Source organism: Euprymna scolopes, chromosome 14 (assembly GCF_053919585.1).
Source record: "Euprymna scolopes isolate OS-2025 chromosome 14, ASM5391958v1, whole genome shotgun sequence".
NCBI classification, from domain to species: Eukaryota; Metazoa; Mollusca; class Cephalopoda; order Sepiida; family Sepiolidae; genus Euprymna; species Euprymna scolopes.
Window position 1 is genome coordinate 120,079,766 of NC_136495.1, and position 26,965 is coordinate 120,106,730.

The following is a 26,965-nucleotide window of genomic DNA, read 5'->3' on the forward strand; positions in this document are numbered from 1 at the left end:
TATGTGTACATACTCTGAAGTTAGTCGATTTACTACTGCCAAGGTCAACTGATTTTTTTTTTCCATTTTGACCCCTTAGCAGCTATTAATATAGGCTAAACACCAAATCGAAAGTGTTTTTAGAGTCCAACTACCCCATATATCAAATTTGAAGTCTGTACACCAAATTTTCAGAGAGGAGTTGCACAGATCTTTTGCACATACATACCAACATATAACTTGTGTGTGTGTGTGTATATATATATAACATTTCCATGTGCTAAAACGTTTGAATGTAGAAACAAATAAATCTCATAAGAAAATATAAGAAACAATTCATGAACGTTTGTTTCTTAAAAGTAATAAGCAAACTAGTTAACTTTCATGTTCATAATTGAGTATATTAAGTTCGTTTTAATAATTTTTAAATAGAAAAAGTAGGCTTTTAATATCAATGTCAGAGCAAGAAAAAAAAAAATTCAATTTTATAGGTATACTAGCCGGTCGCCCAGCATTGCCCAGTTGTAAAATATACTTAAATATGATATTTTGATTAATGCAGATTTCGTATTTATATTATATTGGACCCAATATATAGTAATGATTTAAAAAGTTTAAAAAAAAAAAAAAAACTTGTGCATCATCACGAAGAATCAAAACCAAAACATTTAGCTTACAATTTACTTTTACCTTTGACATTAATGCCTCAGCTATGAATACAGGTTTGCCGCAAGGCTAAAAATTAAAACATGAACCAATAGCTATTATGTTATGCATGCATATTCCTAATGGCGTCGTTCGACCTTCACCTGGCAAATTCCATTTTTTTTTTTTTTTTTTCCTCACATTTGCACAGATTTTCCCAGGCTAAAACCCAAATATAAAGTTTTGCATGGGTTCAAATACCCCATATATTAAGTTTCACATCTAGACCAAAAACTGACAGAAGTTTGGTAGGCAAAATTTTTTAAACAAAAAAACAATATATGTGCCGCTCCCCATATGGGGATACCAAATTGGTTAAAGTGAAAATTATTCCCAACTCGCATTTAGGTAAAAATGCACTTTCGTAAATAATTGAATTCATTCAAAATGTATCGCAAAAACAAATAACATCTACGTATACAAATATATATATATATATATATATATATATTTTTTTTTTTTTACACAGTGATCACCACTTATCAAGGCCCGGAAGCCACTCAGGGATAAGGGTTATTGCAAGTACATTACGTTAGTGTGAAGATTTGATGAAGTGTTTACTTAAGGGGGCGGTTCATTAGGAATTTGTTAACATTGGACTTGAACACATCCAAGTTGTAGTCCGGTGGGAAGCAGGCAGATGGAACAGAGTTCCACAGGCGTGCAGTTCTAAGAAAGAAGCTTTGTTCATGGAATCCACGTTTTGATTTAGGCACAGATAAAGAGTGGGGGAAATTTTTCACAGTGGATTCGGCTAGACGGGTGTTTTTCGTGAAAGATTGGCGAGGGGGGACCAGAGATTGGAGTTCAGACGAGCACCTGCCATGGAAATAACGATAAAACAAGGATAAGCTCGCAACGTCTCTTCTGTGGGAGAGAGGTTGCAGGGTAGAGAAAAGGGCATATATATATATATATATATATATATATATATATATATATATATATAGAAAGAGGTTTGTGTTTACTATAACCTTTTTATGCAAATATTACGCAAGTATAAATCATGTACAATATCTACATGGATATAATTACACAATAGTTAACTAAAGATGATCATTCCATAAAAACAAAAAAAACTAGTAGAGAAATTAAAATGAATGTTTAAAATAATATGCAAATTAGCTAGATCTTTTGCAGATGAATGCAATTTCACAACCCATATATAACAAAGTTGTTTTTTCTTTTTAAATAAATAGAAAAAAGGGTTTTTAATATAAATATCAATACACACACAAAAAAAAAACAACATAAAAAACAAGCCACGCATGCATGGTCCTCCTCTGGTGTTGCATGTGAGATGATGCCACAAAAAATACTGAAGAAATGATGAATGTGAGAAGTGTGAAGGGTCAATGTTGCCTTCAGATTTTCGCCAAGTTTCCGAAATATCTAATGGATGAGGCAAAAGTTATGGGGTAAAAAGTGCCATTTTTTTTGCAATTTTGGAGCATTTGTGACCCCTTTTGAGCTCCTGGGAACGCTGAATCTCAGTGAAAATGGACAAACGGTGCAGTTTCACGCTTTAAGACATGTATATTTGAATTCAGCACCATGGAAACCAACTATATAAACATACATATCAAGTCTTTGAGTAATATGAAAAAAAAAGCTCCAAGAAAGGCATGTTTTTTTTAACCCTAAAAGTCCCAGAGGGATGCGAACCAGAATTTTGCCAGGGTCACCCATACTGAATTTATATTAAGAACAATAGCCTCCACATTTTGGCCAAGTTTCAGGAAAATCTAATGGATGATCAAATGCTATGGGGCAAAAAGTGTAATTTTTGGCTATTTGGGGGCATTTTTTACCTCTTCTAAGCCCCTGGGGACGCAACGGGAATTTTCGCAAAAAATATATATATTTTTTTTTACTGTATTTATTTACACCTTATTTAATGAAATACAATTTTTAGCAAAATTTCAGGAAAAACTAATGGACGGTTATCTGGCAATCGTCCGGAATAACAGACGCACGAACGGATGCCACTGAAAACATGGGTCCCTCTCCGATAAATCAGGGGAACAAAAACAAATTTATAAGAGTATAGATAGATAAAAGTGACCTTGTCTGTCTGAGGAGCAGTATTTAACAAACTGCATTTTTAGTCTACAAACTGGAAACTTGACATATAAGGGATTTGAACTTGTGGAACAAATTCGATTTGGTTTTAGCAGGTAAAAATTGTTGTTAAAGGATAAAGATTAAAGAAAAAAATTTACATTTGGTAAGTGTAAATCGACTTAAAGTGCTCTTCTATGCAAACGCAAATATACATTTATACCTTTTATGTTATTTTTTTAGTTTTTATATGCGTATGAATGTGGGGCTCAGAGGGTAACGAATAAGGCTGGCGAGTTATATATTTTGGTTTTGATTCTAGCTGATGGCACCCAAGTCAATTTTCTTTTACCTTTTAAATCACTACTATATATTGGGTACAATATAATTGACAGAGAATTGGCTCTATAATAAATACGAAATCTGCATAAATTAAAATATATTTAAGCATATTTTACGACCAGGCAATGACGGGCAACCTGCTAGTATATAAGAAAACAAGAAAGAGCTATAAATGGAGGGGGCTTTCACAAGTGGTACAGCCGATGAAAATTATTATTCAAGTTGAAGTTTTCTTTGTGAAATTTGAACGATATCGATTAAGTCTTTATTTTCCTTGTTAATAAAATTGATTAATTTCTTTTTGTTTACCTCGCCATATGCAAATTAAGGAAATAATCTTCAATGGTGCATTTATACACACACACACATATATATATATATATATATATATATATATATAAAGCTGAATGTGCGTGCGTGTCTGGTCACAAATAGGCTCCTATATGGTTGACTATTTTAAAAAACTGATTACATATAATGATAGAAGATGTATCGAGACACAGGAATGGGTATGTTTGAGCTGGCAAAACGGTAGTTCATTAAAATTGTGGGGTCTGCATTCGCGCCTGGTCCACAAAGTACAGAAATAAAAGATTTAAAAAATTAAAAAAAAAAAACGTTTACAAGTGTTTTTGATATAGATGTACATAATACTTTGATAAGTATGTTTTAACTTAAATAGGGATGGTATAATAAAATTGTGGGATCTGCGTTCACGCCTGGCCTCCATAGAATGGAAATAGGCACAAACTTTAATTAAGACTTTTCATATCTATCTGTAAGTATACTTTGATAATTATGTTTCAGTTTGAAGAAATATAGTATAATAAAATTATGGGGTGTTTGTTCGCGCCTGACTTTCATAGAATGAAAATATGTCACAAAGTTTAACAAGGTTTTTTTAATATAGATCCACAGAATATTGTGATAAGTGTTTCAGTGTGAACAGGTATGGTATAATAAATTATGGGGTTTATCTATTTTATTTTTACTTTCATCATATTTTGCTTTGGTTTTGATACTCCCCAAATTCGAAGCTATCTCTTTACAACCCTTCCTTTTCATGACCTATCATACTTTAATAAATCAGAGTCCATTTTCTGTAGGCGGTTTTTGAACCAAGTCAACGACGTGTACTTTTGCTAGTATATATATATATATATATATATATATATATATATATATATATATATATACACACTTTTTGTTTTATGTAAGCATAATCAATATGTCACTACATATTCAGGAGCATGTTTCGGTCAGCCAGTTACAAGTAATAAAAGACCTCTTTAGGTGATATTGCTTAGACAAAAGTTCAATTGACAACTTTTGTCTAAGCAATATCGTCTGAAGAGTTCTCTACTTGTAATAATCAAATAACATTATAAATAACACTGTAAGGCAGGGTAAATACCGTAGCCAGGGGCTGGAAAAACATTGTATTCCACATCATAACCTGAAAAAACCATATCCTAAGGCCACCGTATCCCAGGGTTTTACTTTATTTATATCTATACACACACACACACACATTGGCGGGGGGGGGCTTAGCTTGGGCGTAAAATATGCTTAAGTATATTTTAATTTGTCCACATTTTGTATATATTATAGTTGTGATTTCAAAAGTTAAAAAAAGGTATTTAGTGCCATCAGCTAGATTCGAAACCTCAACTGTAGCATTCAAAGCTGGTGAGGTTACCACTGCACCAATGTGACACGCATATAAACTGATTAAAAATTAAAAATAAACTAAGATGAATGGACAAAATGTTTAGCAATTTTTTAAATTTTGGCCCATTCTTGATTCTTTAAAAACAATTTTAACCAGATAAAGACCCATAAAAGAACGGCGATAAAAAAATCCGATCATTTGAGGCCCCTAGTGCCGCTCTGCGACTTTTAGTTTCGGAGGAGATAGAGTTTGAAAATATGGCAACAGACGTTTTTATATTAGATATTATATGAAACTCTAGGTTTTTTTTAACAATGTTTTTATTAAAATTTTATATGAAAATAATTAAAGTAATCTAACAAATATGTTACTAGTAGGACCTGTAGAAATTCCACAGTTCTATCTTTCATCCCTTGTATATTGCTGCTGTATTAAAAACCACTTGCATTCTAAAGGATGTCCAGAATGAATTAAAATCCCAATATTATTGTATCACCTTTGTTTAAACTGAAGCATACTTATCTAGATACTATTAATAATGTAATTTAAAAATATAGTAATGGAAGTTTATCACCGAAAGATTTGTAAAATTTGTGAAATATTTCACATCTATGAGTATCCGGTGTGAATGCAGACCACCACATTATTACTGTACCATTCTTGGACTAGAACAGATACTACAGATTTAAACTATTTATTTGCAGAAAATATGAAAATATTACATATTAAACAAATTCTGCACAAGGCCAATAAAAAATGTGGGGGACAATAAATGTTGATCATCCTTGGTCACAAATACTTAAAATTGTCTATCCTACGCTTAACTAGAATCATCTCAGTTACCACAATCATTCCAATAGGGGGGGGGGTCTACCTTAAGATATACCCAAACTTGAAAGTTTTATTAAAATATAAATATATACAAAAATTATATTTCATTGGCAAGGTGGATACTACTCTTTGATTTATATATTTTATTTCAGAAAACAAAGTTTAACAAAACAAAATTAATCACAAGGCCAATCATACTACACTTTGATCCTAGCCTAAAATCCAAGAGAGTGCATTTTAGAGCTTTGTTTGACAACAGATGAAATAATTTCTTTTTTTTTTTTTTTTTTGCATTACAATCATCTCTAAAAATAAAGATTGAAGGGTGATAATGTACGAACATGAAATTGTCAAAGCGTATTATATAGATTCTTTGAAGAAAAATTATAGCAGGGAGACCCGATGTTGCCTGGGATTGAATGACGATCAACGAATGTTTCACACTCCAATATTTTTTGTTGTCATCGAAATCAGTGAAATTGCCCATTAATCAAATCGATTGATTCCCTGTTCTAGTTGGGGATCCATTGTGGTGCACCGAGATGAAGCTTCACATGGTTCCACTGCAGTGATTTAGTCCACAACACATTGTAATCTACATTGCACTGTAGAGAACCTACTGTTGACTTTAAATAATTATTTTTATATATAATGGCTTAAATTAAAATTTAAAATTCAAAAGTCAAGTATCATGCTTCAATTGTAGTCTGAACAGAAACATTCAATTTGAAGCACCCCTGTCATATCAAAGAACCTACTGTTGGTTTCATATGTCGGACCTTTCGGCTTGTGTGGTAATAAAACTTCTCAAATGCAATTGTGATGTTAGACTGTGTAAGGTGTTAACTTTGGTCAAAATCGCCTGTTCCTTCTCTCATTGGATTTTTTCAATTATAGATACTTATTGAAGACATTCCAATACAAAGCCTACTTGAGAACACTGCCAGGCACATAAAGTACCTTCATGTGAAATTTAATAAAAATCGGACCAGCCGTTTTCGAGTCTATAGGGAACAAATTTACACACAGACAAAATTCCTTTCATATGATAGTAGAGATAGACTAAAAACTAGACTAAACACAATATAATATTTGAAAGGAAATATTAACAGAAAAGTTTCAATTAATAACTTTGCCTCTTTATTTTTATCTTAGCTTTACAGCACTTCCTACAAGTCTAAGGAGTGGGTGGCTACCAGATGCCTAGAACATATCCAAATTTGTGCAATACCCGCCATGTACTTGCTATTTTGAGAAGAACAGAGAGCGAAAATAATTCAAGTTCTGTCAATCACAGGAAGATAAATAAATAAATAAAAAGTCTTGTCTATCGTGTCACTGATCCATTTTACTGATATAATTGCAGCTGTTATGTATCAACCAAAATAGAAAATAGCGACATTCTCCAAGCTTTTTATATGGTACAATCGGGTGATGGTGTTAAGCTATCTCCAGAACACCAATAGAGATTCGTGTCATGTATAATAATATGAATAAAACTAAAAAAAAGGTCACATCCTATGAGCACCTGTGTTCGTCCGCCTTCATAGTTTTCATGCCAAAATTTCTAATAAGGTAAGGAAAGCGATGCAAAGGCTGCTATATGATTAGCCACGTGAACCGTGGGCTTGATAAACAGGGTTTCATTTCTGTTAACTCTTAACGTTCTAATCGACAAAAAATGCATTGAAGTGATGCTTGTATTCCTGACCTGACTGACGCCATAAAATGACAACTTTTTTTGTTTGAATCTATTTTTAAAATACATTTAAAAGTTCCCAACGAAAGGGAAATAATTCTTACCCCAGTTCTTGTGAGGTTTACTTCCAGTATCTCGTTTCCATAACTAACAGAGCACTTCTTATTATGAATATTATTTAAAAAAAAAAATAAAATAAAATCTTTTAAAAATAACAATTTTCATCTGAGGAGGAAAGTGAAGTCCAAATCAGAAGTCAGCAATTTTCTTTTCTTGCTAACCCTTTATATATATATTAGTGAGTTATAAAAATATATAGGGCAATTAAGCTACACAGAATATTCGCGTTTCATCCACGCTAGGATTCGTCAGGCTTTACCTAGCTCTACCTATGTATAATAGAGCACTGTTGAAGTAAATACTTCAAGTTTACACATAAAATTATACTTTCGTATATGAATTAATGTGATTAAATGAAGTAGTCATACATAATAGTAGCATGTACAACTCTTCTAAAGCCCAAACCACTGGACCAGTCATGACCAAACCTGGCATGATGATGGTCTCTCACCTAAAAATGGTGGGCACCATTTGTCAAGGTTAAGGTCAAAGGTTAGGGTTATATTTATTGCAGCTATTCATAAACTCCTCCACCTAGGGATGGTACACACCAAGTTGGAATTCGTCACCATCTCGGTGTCTACCACCATGGCGTCATGCAACTTCTTTGTGAATTTGCACGCGTATTTTAGCCAGTGATAAATATATATCCAAAATAAATTATCCGCAAGTAGACAAAGGTAATGTTTACGGATATTGTAAAATATGTTTCCGTTATATTTTGGCGATGCATATTAACATCTTAAATTAGCTATTCAGCATGTTGCATTTGCAAGTGAAATAAAGCTAGGAAAAGATTGAGTTTATAGAGTCCAAGGAATGGTTTAGTTGAAAAAAAAGAGTTGTTCATCTGTAAAGAGAAATAGAGTACAGTGTCCATTTTGGCCGGCACCATTCCAATATTTTTTTCCTTATTCTGATACAATTACCGATTCCGTACTAAATTCTCAATTCTGATTCTTTATAAATCTCTAAAGATTTAACTATAAAGTTGTTACTCCCCTCCTTCCCGCTTACTGTAAAATACAATGGTTAATGTGCAGATATTTTCTTGAATGTAAAAATACACTTGTGTGGGATGATCTATAGATTTTAGTTTTACTGTTAGTTTAAGATCAATAAATATTTATTTATCATTTCTATCAACTATGGAAGATTTTGCTTGGAACAAAATTTTAAAAACCCCCAAAGAATACCCAGAAAAGTTCCGATTTTTCTGATTCCCAATTAATCGTCATAATACTAGTATTTACATGTGTAAATGAGATAGACATGAAGCTCGTGTGTGTGTGTATATTATATATATATATTAGCATGCTCGTTTTGCCAGTGAGAGTGTGTGTGTGTGTGTGTAACCGTGTGTTCGGTAAGCAGCATGTGTCAGCTTTATTCAACATGCACAAGTTTGTGTATGTTGTAACATTTGATGAGTGACCTTGGTCATAGGCTGAGATTAGCTTTGAAGGACAGAAGAAAATTAGGAAAGAGAGCAAAAAAAAAAAAAAAAAAAAAAAAAAATGCTTTTTTGCTGTTTATAATATGCATGGATATTTGACAGTGAATATCTCTTGAGCTAGTTGAAAGAAACTACTGATTTGAGACTTTTTTCCAAACTTGTGTTTCGAAGAATGTGACATCAGGATCGCTGGATATAATAAGTATACATTCTTATTTGTATTTTAACCCATTCTAGTCACGATAGAAACGTTAACTTATTTACATGACGATAGTGAATGTCCGGCGTGATGCCATCTTTCTAGTCTCGCCTCTCTAGTCATAAAGGGCCCTAATCCAGAGCAAAAGGCGATCCTCTTAACTTTATTTAGAGTTACGTGCGCTTTTCATCGCTATGGCACAAACAATAGACAATATGTAGAAACAATGTTCACTTCTGCTGCTTCAAACAATATATTGTAGTTGAATCTTTGGATTATCAAATGTGATGTTCATCTAGAATGAGACTGGAGTAGGAGTAGATCATTTCAAATGCTTTGCTTTTGTGATCTCGTATATTTACTTCAACACAAAACAAATAAAAAAAGGGTTGAAGAAAAAAAAGGGAAAAGAAAAAAAGGGAAAAGAAAAAAGGGAAAAGAAAAAAGGGAAAAGAAAAAAAGGGAAAAGAAAAAAAGGGAAAAGAAAAAAAGGGAAAAGAAAAAAAGGGAAAAGAAAAAAAGGGAAAAGAAAAAAAGGGAAAAGAAAAAAAGGGAAAAGAAAAAAGGGAAAAGAAAAAAGGGAAAAGAAAAAAAGGGAAAAGAAAAAAGGGAAAAGAAAAAAGGGAAAAGAAAAAAGGGAAAAGAAAAAAGGGAAAAGAAAAAAGGGAAAAGAAAAAAAGGGAAAAGAAAAGGGAAAAGAAAAGGAAAAAGAAAAGGAAAAAGAAAAGGAAAAAGAAAAGGAAAAAGAAAAGGAAAAAGAAAAAGAAAAGGAAAAAGAAAAGGAAAAAGAAAAAAGGAAAAAGAAAAAAAGGAAAAAGAAAAAAAGGAAAAAGAAAAAAAGGAAAAAGAAAAAAAGGAAAAAGAAAAAAAGGAAAAAGAAAAAAGGAAAAAGGAAAAAGAAAAAAAAGGAAAAAGAAAAAAAAGGAAAAAGAAAAAAAAAGGAAAAAGAAAAAAAAAGGAAAAAGAAAAAAAAAGGAAAAAGAAAAAAAAAGGAAAAAGAAAAAAAAAGGAAAAATAAAAAAAAAGGAAAAAGAAAAAAAAAGGAAAAAGAAAAAAAAGGAAAAGAAAAAAAAAGGAAAAAAAAAAGGAAAAAGAAAAAAAAAGGAAAAAGAAAAAAAAAGGAAAAAGAAAAAAAAAGGAAAAAGAAAAAAAAAGGAAAAAGAAAAAAAAAGGAAAAAGAAAAAAAAAGGAAAAAGAAAAAAAAAGGAAAAAGAAAAAAAAAGGAAAAAGAAAGAAAAAAAAAACTGATCCAATCAACAAAATGCATTAAATGGTCAGCAATAAAAAGTTACGAGATATGAAAAGGAATAGTTAGTCTCTTCTGATCAATGGCAATTTTATTGTCTAAAATAGTGTACAATATTTGTACTAATAAACGCAAATGTTTAAGTGTACCCATTTAACTTGCAAACTTACAGAATCCACCCAGCAACGGCATATATGTGATCTACCGCCACTAATAATCTTGTTATCAGGGTAATTCAATCAGTAATTTTACACTATTTTAGTTTGTCAGCCTGCAATGAAAATGAGACCACCCGAATAACATCTTTAGTTTTTTTGACAGGCAAAATATAAACAGTCTTTGGGCCATTTAATGCCGAATCAGATCGAAGTTGTGAAAGTCCTTAAAATCTTCAAGTTCTTCTTATTCATTGTCTGCTTAAACTAGTTATTCATGATGTTCCATCCTGGTGTGTCATTCACTATGTGCAGGTTAAGCTGGCTTCTTTCAATAAGGAAGTTTCCAGGAAACATTAAATTACAAGCAGTCCTCTTATATATATATATATATATACGTATATATCCCCATCAATGGAAATAATTTTGATAATGTTAATTTTTGTTAAGAGGTGTCACAGCTCTCCATACAGCATTTGGTAAAATGCATTTAGTATTCCTAAATAATTACCTATCTGATACTGACCAGGCTCATTGTTGCTTAACTTCATGATGCATATGAACAAATTCAGTTTCACATACTACTTAAGATAAGACTTAATTTAACCAATACACTGACAGGTACTATCACTTTTGATCAGAGTTGAATTCGGATTAATGGAAAATAAGAGGCAAGTCCACACTCCTTGCCAAAGCTCCCAACAACCGGACGTAGTTTAAGAGAAGCATAGCTAGAAAACAGGCTGGATATTGGGTGGAGAATTATATTTAATCTATTCAGAAATGTTATGGCAAGCAGTAAGAATAATGCACACCTTCGGCATTCCTTAAAGTTTTATGTATATTTCAGCAGTAAAGCATTCTTCATGTTGGTTTGGAATAAGGATGTCTCTCACTAGCAAATTTGGAATTGATCAAATCCTTCTGTACAAAAAGCAATAGAAGAAATAATAGTCTAACAGAATGGGCTTATGTTTATTGATTCTCCTTTGATCTTGTAGTCTTGAGCAGATTGTGTCGTCTCAAGAACTCTCAAACATGTAGAAGAATTGGAAAAAATTTAAATACAGCTTTTTAAATTAAAGTATGAATCCATCTTCCTTAACTAAGAGTGGCTGCTGGCTAATATAATTAGAGGGAATCTAAACATAGGCTATGTTTGTATCTAATATCTGTCTAATCTAATTCCTATGTTGAGATTATATATATATACATATATATATATATATATATACATATATATATATATATATATATATATATATATTACTTATATCCACCCTAAACAAAGCATATTCTTGACTTGAAAGTCATGTTTTAATTTCAGAAGAGTTTCCAATGGGTAGCTGCTCTGTACAAGTCCTGAAGATGAAGAATTTGCAGTTAAGAGTTGTGTAGTAAAAAAAATCTTATTTTCAAATTTTATAAAGTGTTGATACGTTTTGGAAGAGAGAGGGAAAAAAGTAAAATGAGGAGAAAAGAAAAAGGAAAAAGAAATGGAAAAAAAAAAAAAGGAGAGTAAGAATCATATGTTGACAAATCGGGGGGGGGGGGATTTAACCTCACTCTCCTTCAAAGTGTAAGTGAATGCAATAGATCTGAATGGATTTAAACTCGTCTGAAATGATATACATTATATCATTTCCCTAAAATTATATGCAACTTTAAAGATTTAATGTGATAAAACGGTAAAGGTTTAATGAATAAAAATCAAAAATATATTTCATCCTATTACATTTTTTTTACATTCAATTATGCATACTTTGAAAACGTTTTTTTTTTTTTTTTTTTTTAAATTAGTTTAAAATAACTCATGAAAATTTTAAAATTATTTATTCAAAATGAATTTCTATAAACTTTTAGAACCATTATTACTTTTCATTACAATTAAAACCCAATCAGAACGAATTCATTGCTGCTAGAATCGGTGAAAATTGACTGGAACCGACTAAAAGAAATAAAAAATGATGCATGAAAAATACAACCAAAAATAAAAAATACATAAGAATTTAGTTTAATATAAGTTTCGGAGATTTTTTTTCATCAGGTATCACTTATTAACTTTTTGGTCCGGTGACAAAAGGAGGGTGTATCTGTAAATTCACCCTCGTCCGTTCGTCTGTCTGCACTTTTCTCAATAACTATGCCTTGGAATTTTTTGAAATTTTATACAAACATTAAACATGATATGAGTAAAAAAAAAAAAAAAAAAAAAGCAATAGAACGGATTTTCCGGGAAAACTCTGGTTAACTCCCTAAGGGTGGTTTTTTGGGTTAAAATGGCTAAAATTGACACTTTTGTGTTTATTAAAATTGATGCCTTGGGTTTTCATAAAACTTTCTGAAAAGTTGTAACTAACTGATTTCTATATAATTTTGTTTGTTTGCAATAACTCTTGGGTGTGACCCAGGGGCTCTATTAGGGCTAATAAAAACACTCCGTTTCTGGAACTATTTTAACATATTTGTCCAAAATTTTCTGTATATGTCTATTTAGCAGTTTTGCATGGTGCTGAACTCAAATATAAATATGTTAAGGCTAATTGGGGGGGGGGGCGATGAACTTAGTCATTTCTTTTTTTGCATGGTGCAGAACTCAAATTTACATATATTAAAGTCTAAAACTGCACGGTTTGTTCATTGTTCATTTTCACCAGGATTTGACATCCCCTGGGGACTTTTGGGGCTAAATGGGGGAGGGGGGGGGGCGAATACATGCTGAACTTAGCCGTTTTTTTATGCCTCGTTCACTGTGCACTGACGGGGGACCATGCATGCTTCACTTGTTTTTATTGAATTCAGTTTTTTTTTTTTTTTTTTTTTTACAAGGTGATCACCACTTATCAAGGCCCGGAAGCCACTCAGGGATAAGGGTTATTGCATGTACAGTACGTTAGTGTGGAGATTTAATGAAAATGTCTACTTAAGGGGGCGGTTCATTAGAAATTTGTTTACATTGGACTTGAAGACACTCAGGTTGTAGTCAGGTGGGAAGCAGGCAGATGGAACAGAGTTCCACAGTCGGGCAGTTCTAAGAAAGAAGCTTTGTTCATGGAATCTACGTTTTGATTTAGGCACAGATAAAGAGTGGGGAAAACTTTGGACAGTGGTTTCAGCTAGACGGGTGTTTTTCGTAAAAGATTTGCGAGGGGGGGGGACTAGAGATTGGAGCTCAGACGAGCACCTGCCATGGAAATAACGATAAAACAAAGATAGGCTCGCAACATCTCTTCTGTGGGAGAGAGGTTGCAGGGAAGAGAAAAGGGCATCCCCAACTAAGCCACAAAGTCTATTTTGTACAGTTGGAGTTATTCTTTAAAAATTAAAAGGCTATACATAATATACAATACATAGAGTAAAAGAGGTGTTGCAAAGAGATAAGAATGATACGATTCTGATGACCTCAGAGGAAGATCTATATATTAATACGATAGCGTGTGTATTATTTTGTGTGTTACGCTTACATTTTTCTTTCTTCCAAGTGACTGTATATGTTATGACCTTCCATTTCTTGTAATAAATAATTTTACCAAGAATTCTTTATAAGTTTTGGTTTAATCTGATGCACTCAAGTTATGAATATATTTTTTTATTTTTGAAATCACAACTTTATAATATGCTAGCTGTACCCTGCCACGCGTTGCTGTGGCTCAATTTGGTGTAATGGAAAAATCTAATAAAAAGAGAAAATGCATGTTTCTTACATTCTTAGTACAGCAATCCGCTAAAAAAAAAAAGGGGGGGGGGTGAAAATGAAAAAAAAAAATGGTACTCTTGCAGAATTGGATTTGAATCCTCGGGAGTTTCCGTTAATCAGTGGATTAAGCCGAACGTTACTAAAATGTTGAAATGCTAAATAGTTTTTTTTTTTTTTTTGCTTTTTGTATTAAAAAATGTGAGTTTTTAATTAATATTTGGGTGAGGGGGAGCACTATACACAGATTCGAAAAAGTAAAAAAAAAAAATATATAAATAAAAAAAAAAAATTAGATTATATATATATATATATAGAGAGAGAGAGAGAGAGAGTGAGTGATAAATGAAAGCAAAGGTAAGATAAATTATGTTTACGTTTCTACCTAACTGGATAATTTTTTAGTGTTTTTATTCAATGTAAAATGTTTGATTGGCTCGAAAAAACAGTGTTTATCGATATATTTGAAAAAGACAAAAATGGTCGTGGACTCTTGAATAGGTTAAGTTTGGGAAAATCAGTTAAAAATTAAAAAAATATATACAAAACGGTGTCAGAAACCCACCGAATATATGTTACCGTGACATAGGCTGACATATTCGGTGGGTTTTTGACAGTATTTTGTATAGTTCTTTTAGTTTTAACTCATTTTCCAAAACTTAACGTAATCAACAGTGTTCGCCACCATCTGTATTTTTCAAATACACCGATAAACGTTTTTCCAGCCGACTAAACGTTACATTAAATAAAGCGGGTTTGTATTACTAAACAGATACGAAAAAGTTGTCGAAAAATAAATATATAACAAATAAATGTTATCAAAGGCAAGATAAGTTACTTTTCTACCTAACTGGATAACATTTTAGCATTTTTATTTAGTGTAAAATATTTAATCAGTTCGAAAACATGCAGTGTTTATCAGTATATTTGAAAAATACAAATGGCAGCAGACTGTGTTGAACACGTTAAGTTTGGAAAAATGAGTTAAAACTAAAAAAACTATACAAAATACTGTCAGGAACTCCCTCAATATATGTTACTGCGACATAGGCTGACATATTTTGTGGTTTTCGGTGGTGATTTTGTATAGTTTAAACGCTGTGTTTTTCGAGCCGAATAAACATTTTATATTAAATAAAAATACTAAAAAATTAACCAGTTTGGTAGAAAAGTAACTTGCCTTTGATAATATTTGTAATTCATTTGTTTTTTGACAACTTTTTTTGAATCTATGTGTACAGTAATACAAACCCAATAAAAACACTAAAAATTATCCAGTTAGGTAAAAAAGTAACTTATCTTGCCTTTGAAAACATTTACATGTTATATATTTGTTTTTGTTGACAGCTTTTTCAAACCTTTGTGCGAGTACAAAACCGAAGGGGGAATTTTTCTGTATTTTTATTTTTGGTACTGCGCTATTTTAAAATAGTTTTTCAAAGTTAAATTTTAATTTCACAGTATCTTTTTTTTTTTTTTTTTTTTTACATTAGGTCCACCTCCACAATTTTCTTTAAAATGGCTACTTTTAAAGGCTTTCGACTATGCTGAATAAGAAAATCTCATTTAAATTTCATTTAAAATTTGCAGAGGCAAGTAGTTTGGTAATGTAAAAATATAGTTTTATTGATAACGAACCAAGAATTAGATTTTTATATATATATATATATATATATATATATATATGTGTGACTAGACTACCCGTGACCCGTTGGGTCAGTATGTTAGCTATGGAATTAATGTATGAACATGACACTTGTGATGTAAAGAAAATAGTTTTTTGTGACATAACAGAAACATTTCTAAGAAAGTATACTAAAATGAAAAAAGAATATAGATAAATTTCTATGAGCCGTTCTGTTTATAATTGTTTATTTTTGAAAAAAAAAAAAAACTGCCACTGAATTATAAGTGGTTTGCCATACTTATAGGTAAATATGCACTGAACAGATACCATAATACTTAAAGTTAAATTCAAATTTTAATATACCTTAATTTAAATGCAAAAACAAAAAAAACAATTGGGCCGTTGAAAACGTACACAATAAAACAATAAGTTTTATTGTCGCATTGATTATTTATTTGTAACGCAAATTATAAAAACAAACATTTTCGGGGTAATTTATTTATGTTGGTAGTGTAGAAGAAAATGTATGAATGTTTTTTAAGAAAGGTGTATTAAAAAATGGAGAATAAATTTAAAAAAAAAAAAAAAGGCAGTGGGTGATCGCCGTTGTAAAATGGGTTAAAGTAGATGTATTTGTAAGAAAATTGTGACAGTATAGTTGTAATACAGAATAGTTGCAAAACATCCCACCTCTTTCCATGTTAAATAATAATTTCTAAATAATAACGTTAATATTTCAGTGCACAGGTCAAATTCTGCAAAAGTAGCGATTTGTGTTTATCTGTTATGGTTTATGTTTATGTACGCATGCGCAACCAGAAGCTGTAAACTGGATGTGAGGTTACAACACCTGTTACAAGGTCATTTGAGTTTTATAATTATATAGATAATTATAGTTGATAGAACATTCTCTATAATAATACATATGAAGTCAGCATAAATTAAAATATATTTAAGTTTGGGAAAATGAGTTAAATTTTAATTAAATTTTATGATTGGACTATGCGGGGCGTCCCTGCTAGCTTAGATAAATACTTTTGCAGTTTTAACAAATGAGCTACAATAATATCAGGGCGTCTATTTATGCTGAATATCTACAGAATGCCAACATCAATATATTACATATCAAATAGTCCACAAATCCCGCTACTTAAATCTGGACAGTATAGGAATATATATATATATATATATATATATTTATTAAGTAATGTGATCTATAATTTAAAAGTTTAAAAAATTTTTTAAAATTAAAAATCAAAATTTAATTAAATTAAAAATCAGTTTCATAAGAAGGAACAACAACAAAGTCAATTATCTGTACGATCGTTTCGGAAATCCGTGCTTTTTATTTGTGGTATACATGAAGTCACATAGAACAATTATACATAGTTTTTTTGGTAAGCACGGTCTCCTCATCAGCAAATTTAGGAGGATTTCTATTGAATTGAAAAGACACCAAAAATAAACCTAGCATTAACAGTAAGGCAGATGAATCTGAAAAATTGAAGTAAATCCAACAATAGACCTAACGGAAAATAATCATAATAATCAAGAGGTAATATATATTGGTTCCACATCTGGCCCAATAAAACATAGAATTTCAACGCACAAACATTCTTTTAAAAATAACTCTCTATCAAACCAAACTACTCTATCCAACTATATTTGGCAACTAAAAAATAGCAATATTTCTTTCAACTTAAAATGGCAAATAATTGAGATAAATTTTGTACATTATGTACAAAAGAAACCCTAAAAATTTTAAAATATGAAGATATAAAAAGCACAACCAAACTAGTAAATTCAAGACACGAGATTCTATCGTGTAATCATAAACGTTGGTTTAAATTTAATAAATATAAACCACCTTAAATCATTAAAAATTACTCATTAGTAAAAATAGATTTTTTTTTTTTTTTTTTCTAATAAATTAAGTTAAACCAATTACCGCCCTTAGACTCGTAAATCAAATAATAAATAAAGCCATGACAATTATCTCCCCTTAAAAACTTGCAAAAATAAAAAAAAATAAAAAAATACTCTCTCTCTTTAGATATTAACTGTAGCGTCTGTAAATCAAAATACGCTAACGGAAACAATTTACTGCACGAGCGTCGCCCTTTTTAAAATTCATCATTCAATAAAATAAAAAGCTATAGCAAACATCTAAATGACTACTTTAAATACAGTTCCTGATTTCAAAAAAAGAAAAACCAAAAGGTAATTATATATCTATATATTTTTAAATCAAATTTATTATGTAAATTCAAAATATATATATTTTTTCTACTCATTTCTATCTCTAACCTATACCAATTTTCTTATTAATTTTCTTATAAATTTTAAATCCAAACCTTTTACTTCAATTTTTCAGATTCATCTGCCTTACTGTTAATGCTAGGTTTATTTTTGGTGTCTTTTCAATTCAATAGAAATCCTCCTAAATTTGCTGATGAGGAGACCGTGCTTACCAAAAAAACTATGTATAATTGTTCTACGTGACTTCATGTATACCACAAATAAAAAGCACGGATTTCCGAAACGATCGTACAGATAATTGACTTTGTTGTTGTTCCTTCTTACGAAACTGATTTTTAATTTAATCAAATTTTGATTTTTAATTTAAAAAATTTTTTAAAACTTTTAAATTATAGATCACATTACTTAATATTGAATTAGCTCTAGGACATTTAACTATCGAGCTTATTATATATCTAAATTACAACGAGCATTTCCTGTATTTTAATAAAACTAGTAATTTCACTATTACATTAAAATACACTTAGCTCTTTAGACTATTATTCTAATCTCCTTTAAATTATATATATATATATATATATATATATATACAGAACAGCAGACTTTGGTGGTATAGTCACATTGAAAGAATGGATGAGAGTTCTTGGATTAGTAAATGTAGAACAGTTGATATAGCAGATCCAGTTTTCAAAAGAAAACAGGAAAACATGGGAGAGTGGTAAGAGAAAGAGAGCCAAAGATCAGTTCAGTTTGGCAGACATTTTTTTTTTAAAAGCCGTTCAAATGCATGTCAGCATATAAAATGTTAAACCGATGATATAATTATCACTAGTTGATGCAGTGAATACGAGTACATCCAAGTTCCTTCTCCTTACAAGAATATGATTGGCTGGTTAAGCCATAAATACCAACCGGTAGATCCACCTGGGTCAGATGTCGAAAGGTACACCACAAAGCTAATGCTAGGAATACCATCTTCAACCACAAACTCGTTCTGTAAGGCAACTCACCAAATTATTACTGTATGTAGCAAGGCTCACTCAGCTACTTCAAACGAATATATCACTTTCACAGAGCATATCACCAGTGAAAAAAAAAATTCTTACATCAGAAGTCAGAACCAAAGTCAAGTATCTACTACCATGCAGATGAATGAATTGGTACTTAAATAACTGATTTAGTTTCTTTTAAACAATATTCACAATTTCGGTCACATACATCAAGTTTTCAATTTAGTAATGATTCCAATTCTTTCTTTTTTTTTTTTAATTCTTCAATCTGAAAATTCTCAAAAAATTGAAAAAGATAATTGTGCAAAGATTTAGCTCTAATAGATCTACAAGTAATTTAGTTTCTTTTAAACAATATTCACAATTTCGGTCACATACATCAAGTTTTCAATTTAGTAATGATTCCAATTCTTTAATTTTTTAATTCTTCAATCTGAAAATTCTCAAAAAATTGAAAAAGATAATTATGCAAAGATTTAGCTCCAATTGATCTACAAGTAATTTAGTTTCTTTTAAACAATGTTTACAATTTCGGTCACATACATCAAGTTTCCAATTTAGTAATGATTGTATTTTTTTTTCTTTTAATTCTTCAATCTGAAAATTCTCAAAAAATTGAAAAAGATAATTGTGCAAAGATTTAGCTCTAATAGATCTACAAGTAATTTAGTTTCTTTTAAACAATGTTCACAATTTCGGTCACATACATCAAGTTTTCAATTTAGTAATGATTGTATTTTTTTTCTTTTAATTCTTCAATCTGAAAATTCTCATAAAATTAAAAAAAAAAACAAGTGTAAAGGTTGAGCTCTAATAGATCTACAAGTAATTTATCGATGTTTATGAATATCATATGAACAGAAGGCAAAAAAATGAATGAAAAAAGTTCAAAACTTTTCTTACCTTGACTAAATTATCAACAGCAAGTTTGACAGCTTGTACTGGCCGTGCCAGATCTGGCATGGCATTGCCATCTTCAGCTTCTTCATGAAGAATCACGAGTTTGGATACCTGTGGAAAAAGGGAAAAATATATAAGTAATTCTGTTTGTAAAATAACTAGTTATTGTCACCAAGTGACTAATGGATGTCATTCTCAACAACTTGTAAAAGGCAAAAGCAATGGACAAAGAAAGATGACAGGAATTTAAGTTAGAAATAACAAGGCTAATAGCTCGTGTAATGAATGAATGTGTGAATGTAGGATTGACATGAAATTCTTAAAGATAAGCTAAAATGACTGAAAAATGGGCTGACTTTAATAAACATACGGATGAATTGAATGACCTTAAGAATGACTTGAATGCTTAAAAAATAACAGGAATCCTTCAAAAACAACTTGAATGATCTGGAGAATGACTTGAATGGCTTTGAGACTGACTGGTTGTAAAGTGGGTGATCATTTTACATTAAATTAATACAGAAAAGTGATTCCCCACTTTATATCACAATAAGTACAGCATGTAGTAAGAGATACTACACTTTGATCTTGACCAAAAGGCCAAGAAAAGCTTAAAAAGCCAAGAACAGCATGTATTAAGAACAGACCTTCGATCTTAACCAAAAAGGCCAAGCACAAAAGTGTTACGGACAGACAGGCCGATCGACCGACTTATAGAGTCGCTTGCACGCGACTAAAAATAGTTTGATTTAGTCAGAAAATATCAATTTGCTAGTGTCACAAGTACATAGCCTCTCCGATGTTGATGGTTGAGGATTGGATATTGTACAAAGTTTGGAGAACAACGCAGCAGGTCTGGTCACTTTTCTCCAACACTGGTGGATAGCACATGCAGGTTGAATAAATGATTGGTACTTTAAGAGAAATTGTCTAGAAAGACTTTATTCTGAAAAGAACAGGGAGAACAGAAAATATTTTTGTAGATTGTTGAAAAAGAATGGGTTTGTCTTTGGATGGACAGGTAGTTTGCAAGTGTTTAGCCATGAAATGGGTATACCATTCACTGGGCTAGGTTCAAGGCTGGTAGAATGTAATGAGCAGGATGCAGTTTCAAATGTTACATGAAGAATAGAAATTTATGCCATTAAAAAAGGACAGAGAAACAAGACTTCAATTTTCATAGCTATATACAACAGTTTACATGGATTACATGGCATGGTATAGTGGTTACAACTGCATGTGCTCAGTTTGAATGTTGTCATGATTACTGCATCATTTTCACTTATATCCTAGGGAAATGTATGAATCCATATATCCCTTGAGGTACAGATTAAATAGTAGGGCAGACTCAAACTTTGGTTGCGTAACTAGTCGAGAAAAAAAAAAGCTCTACATTAATGCTAGTCTTTCTCTATTTATCCCAGCATTGATTCCAGTCGTCCTGGCTTTTTGTCACAGAACTCAAACAATGTCTGTTCAGGATAGGTACAATTTGGGCTTTTACAATCTTTGCATCATTAGATTTTACACACAGGAGATATCCATTGTCCTTCAAGACTTAAACATCTTTTTAGCAATAGCTTTGTATATCACTTTTATGAGAGTATTGAGATTATATATGTATATTCATTCTTTTATAGACATTCATACAAATATTAAATCTTTGCACCTGACATACTTTTTCTAGTGCATGAAAAAAAAAAAAAAAAAAAAAAAAAAAATGGTCTTAACTTTATTGGAAACTTACCTATGAAAATATATTTTCTACCCCCCGCCTCCTTCTCAAAAATTCCTGAAAACTTCAACACTGCTTACTTTTAAAGAAAGCTACTAATTATCTGTCTTCTGTTTAACTTAAAATTTACTAACTTGCAGTTTACAAGAATCAATCTTTATGCTTCATTCCCAAACAGATTCAGTGAGGCAGTGTTAGTCTAATTATGGTATTAAGTTTAAACTGAATTTTGAAATATCTTCATGCTAATACTGAAGTTCTTTGATAAAGATCTGCTTGATATTTCTAAATTTGTGTTCGCATCTCTGAGAGCTTTTTTTCCCCTTCAGTCGGTCATGATTGAAATAGCATTTTTGCCACTAAAATGTAAGGATTAGTTTAGATGTATGCAAACATCTATAAAAAGCTCTCAATAGACCAAACAGTTATGCTCAAATTTGAAAAATAAAAAAGCTTCTATGCTAAACAGAGATTGATTGAAAATAAGTCCAAACACCTTCCAATATGACTATGAAATCTCTACAGCTACATTTGTTTTTAATACGAGTCACCTCCTATCAAGGCCCGGAGGTTACTCGAGGATAAGAATTAATGAGTGTACAGTAGTCAATGGGACAACATTGTAGTAATCATTAGTAGTGGAAATTTGGTCAACTGGATTACTTAAAGGGACAGCTCATCAAGAAGACAGCTGTTATACTGGACACTATATGAAATAAGAGGGAGAAAGTAGCAACCCTAGTTGAAGTCAGTATCGCTGATGCCAGTCTAAACAGGGCAGAGAAAAATAAATACCAAAGTCTTATATATGGCATGAAAAGAAATTAGAATCCTAAGATTCCGTTTATTCTAATAGTCATAAAAACCACTGAGCTCATTAAATAGAACCTACACTACCTAGTGAATATACTTGAACTAAATGCATGAGAGATCCAAATAATTGTACTTGGAGGGATGGCTAGAATCTGAAAAAGATCTCTCCCTTGGTTGGTTGGTTGGTTTTTGTTTTACTGCATATCAACCCTTTTCGGGTTATTTAATGCCGAATCCAAAGAGTTTGAAGAAACATTTTTTAATAGAATATATTTGTTGTTTTCAAGTCGGTTTCTATTTAACCCATAGTTGGAACCCTAACAGGTACTACCACTCCAGGTCAGAGTGGACCTGGGAGCAATGGTAATTAAAGGGTGGCTCCACACTCCCCAAAGCCCACAAGCTGGGACTTCACCACTGGATATAGTTTAAGGTCATATCCAGGACCGTCTCTCCCTTGGAGTCTCTGAAATAGCCTATAAATGTCTGACATAATAGGATGTTTTATCCCCATAAAAAAAAAAGAGAACAAAAATTTGGAAAGAAATGGTTGCATGAACACGTTTTATATCCTGGGTTTTTTTTTTTTTTTTTTTTTTTTTAAATATATTTTGTTTCAGTGTTTGTGGTATTGAAATATCAAGAGCAAGTACACCAGCAACGATTCTAACAGACATTAACCTCTTTCTTGATAATCACATGGTAAAGACATGATAAAAATTGTTAAAAGGTGAAAGAAAGTTGAGAAACAAGCTTTAGCATCAGGCAATAAAAAACAGTCTACCGTTCTCACTCTTCTTTAATGCATTTATTTGCTTCCCCACCAAAGCAAATTAGGCACAAGGCCGTTTTTAATGTGGTGTAAAAACCAGCTCCCCTAAAAGTAGGCAAAAAGGGGGCACTCTGGTTACCAAAAATAATAATTGTCCCATTACAGAGGGTTTCCCCTCCATTGACTGATACAAATTATCTTAAGTGCAGCATCTGCAGAACAGATACTACACTTTGATCCCGGCCCAAACATCACTCATGTTACAATTAGTTTTATTGAAAATATCAAAATGGAAATTGGATTTAAAAATAATGCGCATAATACTAACATTGTGTATTCCTTTGAAGAAGAGAACTGTTTGATAAATTTTCATGGTAAAAAAAATATCTTTCATTATTTTAGCCAATGAGGAATAAAAGTTTATAACTTAAAAAATCTGCAAATGTTTTGGCGATCAGTTTTATGGTTGGGAAGGAGAAAAAAAAAAAAAAAAAAAGAAAAAAAAAAAAAAAGAAAACGTTGTGCAAAAATTCTTAGACTTTTATAAAACTGGTAAGAATCTATGTGTACAAGAGTGACATTGTGTACACAGGGTCACTTAGATAAAGAGATAAATGTGCGCGTAGGTGTAATCTGGAACTTCGGTGAAGATATGTGTGAGCAAGTGAACTGTTTTTTTTATATCCTTTAAAAGGAAGCCATTTTGTTGCAAATCTTTCAAGTAGCATTCGTGTTGATATATGTATGCATACACAAACATTTAACACAGAAAAAAAAAAAAATGTCAGATGTACATCCACACGCATACAGGCGTACAAAATCTGATGCATAGAACGTGCAGAAAATGTATCATACAAGTTATTTAAATAATCATAATCTCATAAAAAGTGATTCATTCCAAATGCCTTTTCCCAACTGCAAGGTGTTGGCCCTTAATTAATGTATAGGTCAACAAAATAACCTTTGAAAATAATGCTCAATCAAAAATGTTCTGTAGTGATAACAGCAGTTTCTAATTTCCCAACCCCCGCCCTAGATCAGAGGATGAGTGTCTCAGGGAGGCAATAATTTGCAGATAGAAATAGAATTAAGACTCTTTAGTAAATGTCACTGAAAACAGTAGTAATAGTAGCAGTGAGTTTAAAGAAAGGGATTTGAGTTTTCTCAACAATTCAATCATTATTAGCATTTTCTATGGTTTATGAAACCGAGTTACATCGCTTGGACACCAACACTAACCAAAAGCACCCGCCCCCCTGCCTCCGGGTATATTTTAGTCTAACTTATGTAAATGACCGTTAAAACTAAAAGCATAATAATTAGTATACTTAATTTTATTACGTCTGACCCAAGGAATCTTTATGACTAATTTGGTGCAATTATATTGGTTAGTTTTGCTATTATTAGTATTAGCATTATGTCTATGACCCCATTACCTTAATGACATCATGCCAAATTTAATCAAATTTGTCCCCAATGTTTTTCAAGCTATTATCATTATTATTAACAACAGCAATAATAGAATTATGATATACTCTACTCAGTATACAGATTTATCCATAAAGAATTATACAATTCTAATTACAAACCACAAAATTTGAGTAAACATTACAAACTCGAGTTTATGATTTTATTTTGACAAATGTTTTATAGGTTACGCAGGGCTCTACATTGCAAGTGAAACAGTCGCATTTGCAAGTAATTTTTCAAAGTGGCGATTAGAAATAATGAAACGCTTATCTTTTGGCGATTGTATTTCTTTCACTGACAATCTTCCAACGCTCACTACTGAGTGAAAAATATCTTTTCAACGTTTTTTTTTTTTTTTTTTAAATAAAATGAACAAAGTTAAATTATTCAAACAAGAAAAGTTTAACTTTTTTTTTAACGAAGGCTGTTTAAAAAACATTTGAAGCAAACAATGTTAATACCTTCAAGTATCAACATAAAATTTGTTGCATATTTAGAATTACACTTCTTTAAAAATATACAGAAAAATCTTTATGATGTACATACTCGTCACAGAACAAAGATGTCCTATTCTAAAAATCATGTGGGTTTGGCTAGTAATTTTTCTATTTGGCTAGTAAACGAAAATATTTAGTTGTCAAAGGTCAACTAAAGATAAATTTGTCCATAGAGCCCTGTTATAACACATTAAAAAATATGTAATCATTTTTAAATACTATAAAGTTGCCTGAGAAGGAATTGAGTACTGTCTGCAAGTGAAAATCAAAAATTCTGAATCTTGAACAAAAGGTCAGTACTCACAGCCATCAGTATACATGTTTAACATAATGCATATGAGGGAAAGTATCAGCAGCAGCGAAGGATAGCTGGCTAGCTTGCGAAGAGATTAGCAGCAATAGTCCAAAAAACGCATATGCAAATTAAAAAGTTATTTTCTACATCTTCAAAGTTTCTAAAGAAATACCCATTGATAGAATTCATATCCAGCTTTTGAGATCTGTATCAGGATCATCTATCCTGAACTGATATTAGAGTTGCTCAAGTTTCAAACAATATTCTTTTATTGGGCCTTGAACTGTTCATTTTATGCACTTGAACTGTTCATTTTATGCCCTTGAACTGTTCATTCTATGCCCTTGACACTCAACCCTACTTTTGAATTGTAAGCCATGTTTAATTTCAAAAGAGTTCTCAGTGGATAGCTAATCTGTATAGATTCTGGATATGAAAGTTTTTGGTGGGTAGCCGATCTGTATAAGTCTTGAACTTTAAAATTTGCAGACAAAGAGCAAAGATCTTTCTAGTGTAGGCAAAAAAAAATTATGTGCAGGAATTTCCAAGATCTAATATTTTTATGGGGCGATTTCGCTTTCTGATTGGTTGCTAGCAGAATATGGCTTCATTTGATTAGTCAGTTCCTATCACCAGTGTCTATTATAAGTAGAACTTTCCCATTTTCTTTAATCATACAAAAAATATTGCAACATTTACTTAAACCTATATTTTCCCAGTCACCAACTAAGCCTCATGCTGTTCTTGCTGACACTCTCAAAAGAGCACTGGAAAAGGCTCAAGGTACCCCAATAGATGAAGCCCTTCAACAATTCCTACACGTGTATAGAATTACACCTAACCATAACATCTCAACAGTGGCCTCACCGGTGGAAACTATGTTTGTACGAAAGGTAAGATCCATTTTTGACTCTTCTAAAACAGTCAAGACCACACGTGACCACTTGCATACCCAGTAAATGTTTCATGCTAGGAGAAAGTTTTCTTTAAAATTTACAAAAATAACACCTCATTCTGGGATGCGGGTATGATCAGTAAGAGTCAGTGATATGGTATATATCGTGCAAGGACCAAAACATCCTCATAAACATCACCAAAATCAATTAAGATGCCGCGCAGATGACACCAGCAATACACCAACATTGGAGGAAGAACCGATCAACACTATTTTCAAAACATTTGATCTTAAATCTTCCCCAAACAACAGTCAGTTTGGAAAAAAAGGTCATGAATCCACTAATGATCGATCCTAAAGGAAAGAAGTATTAACAGCTTTTACAAACAAAAAGCTTGGGGGAGGGGTGTTGGGAACGCACCTCTACTTCCTGAAATAATGAACTATTCCATGACGTCACTTCCGGATAATGAGGACCGGTTTACCAAGTCAGAGATGGACACGTGGAGAGTATGGTTGTCATCACTAGTCCA

The 26,965-nt window shown here is 31.7% G+C and overlaps 1 protein-coding gene across 12 annotated transcripts in view; it reads right to left on the reverse strand.

Moving 5' to 3' along the window:
- The window catches only part of LOC145293255 (vinculin-like), a 317,004-nt gene that overhangs the window by 169,880 nt on the left and 120,159 nt on the right, over nt 1-26,965 (reverse strand). For all 12 annotated transcript variants that reach the window (XM_080139845.1, XM_080139844.1, XM_080139843.1 and 9 more), the window contains exon 2: nt 19,959-20,066. In XM_080139845.1, coding sequence (XP_079995971.1) covers nt 19,959-20,066 — 108 coding nt within the window. The remainder of the gene's footprint in view (nt 1-19,958; nt 20,067-26,965) is intronic.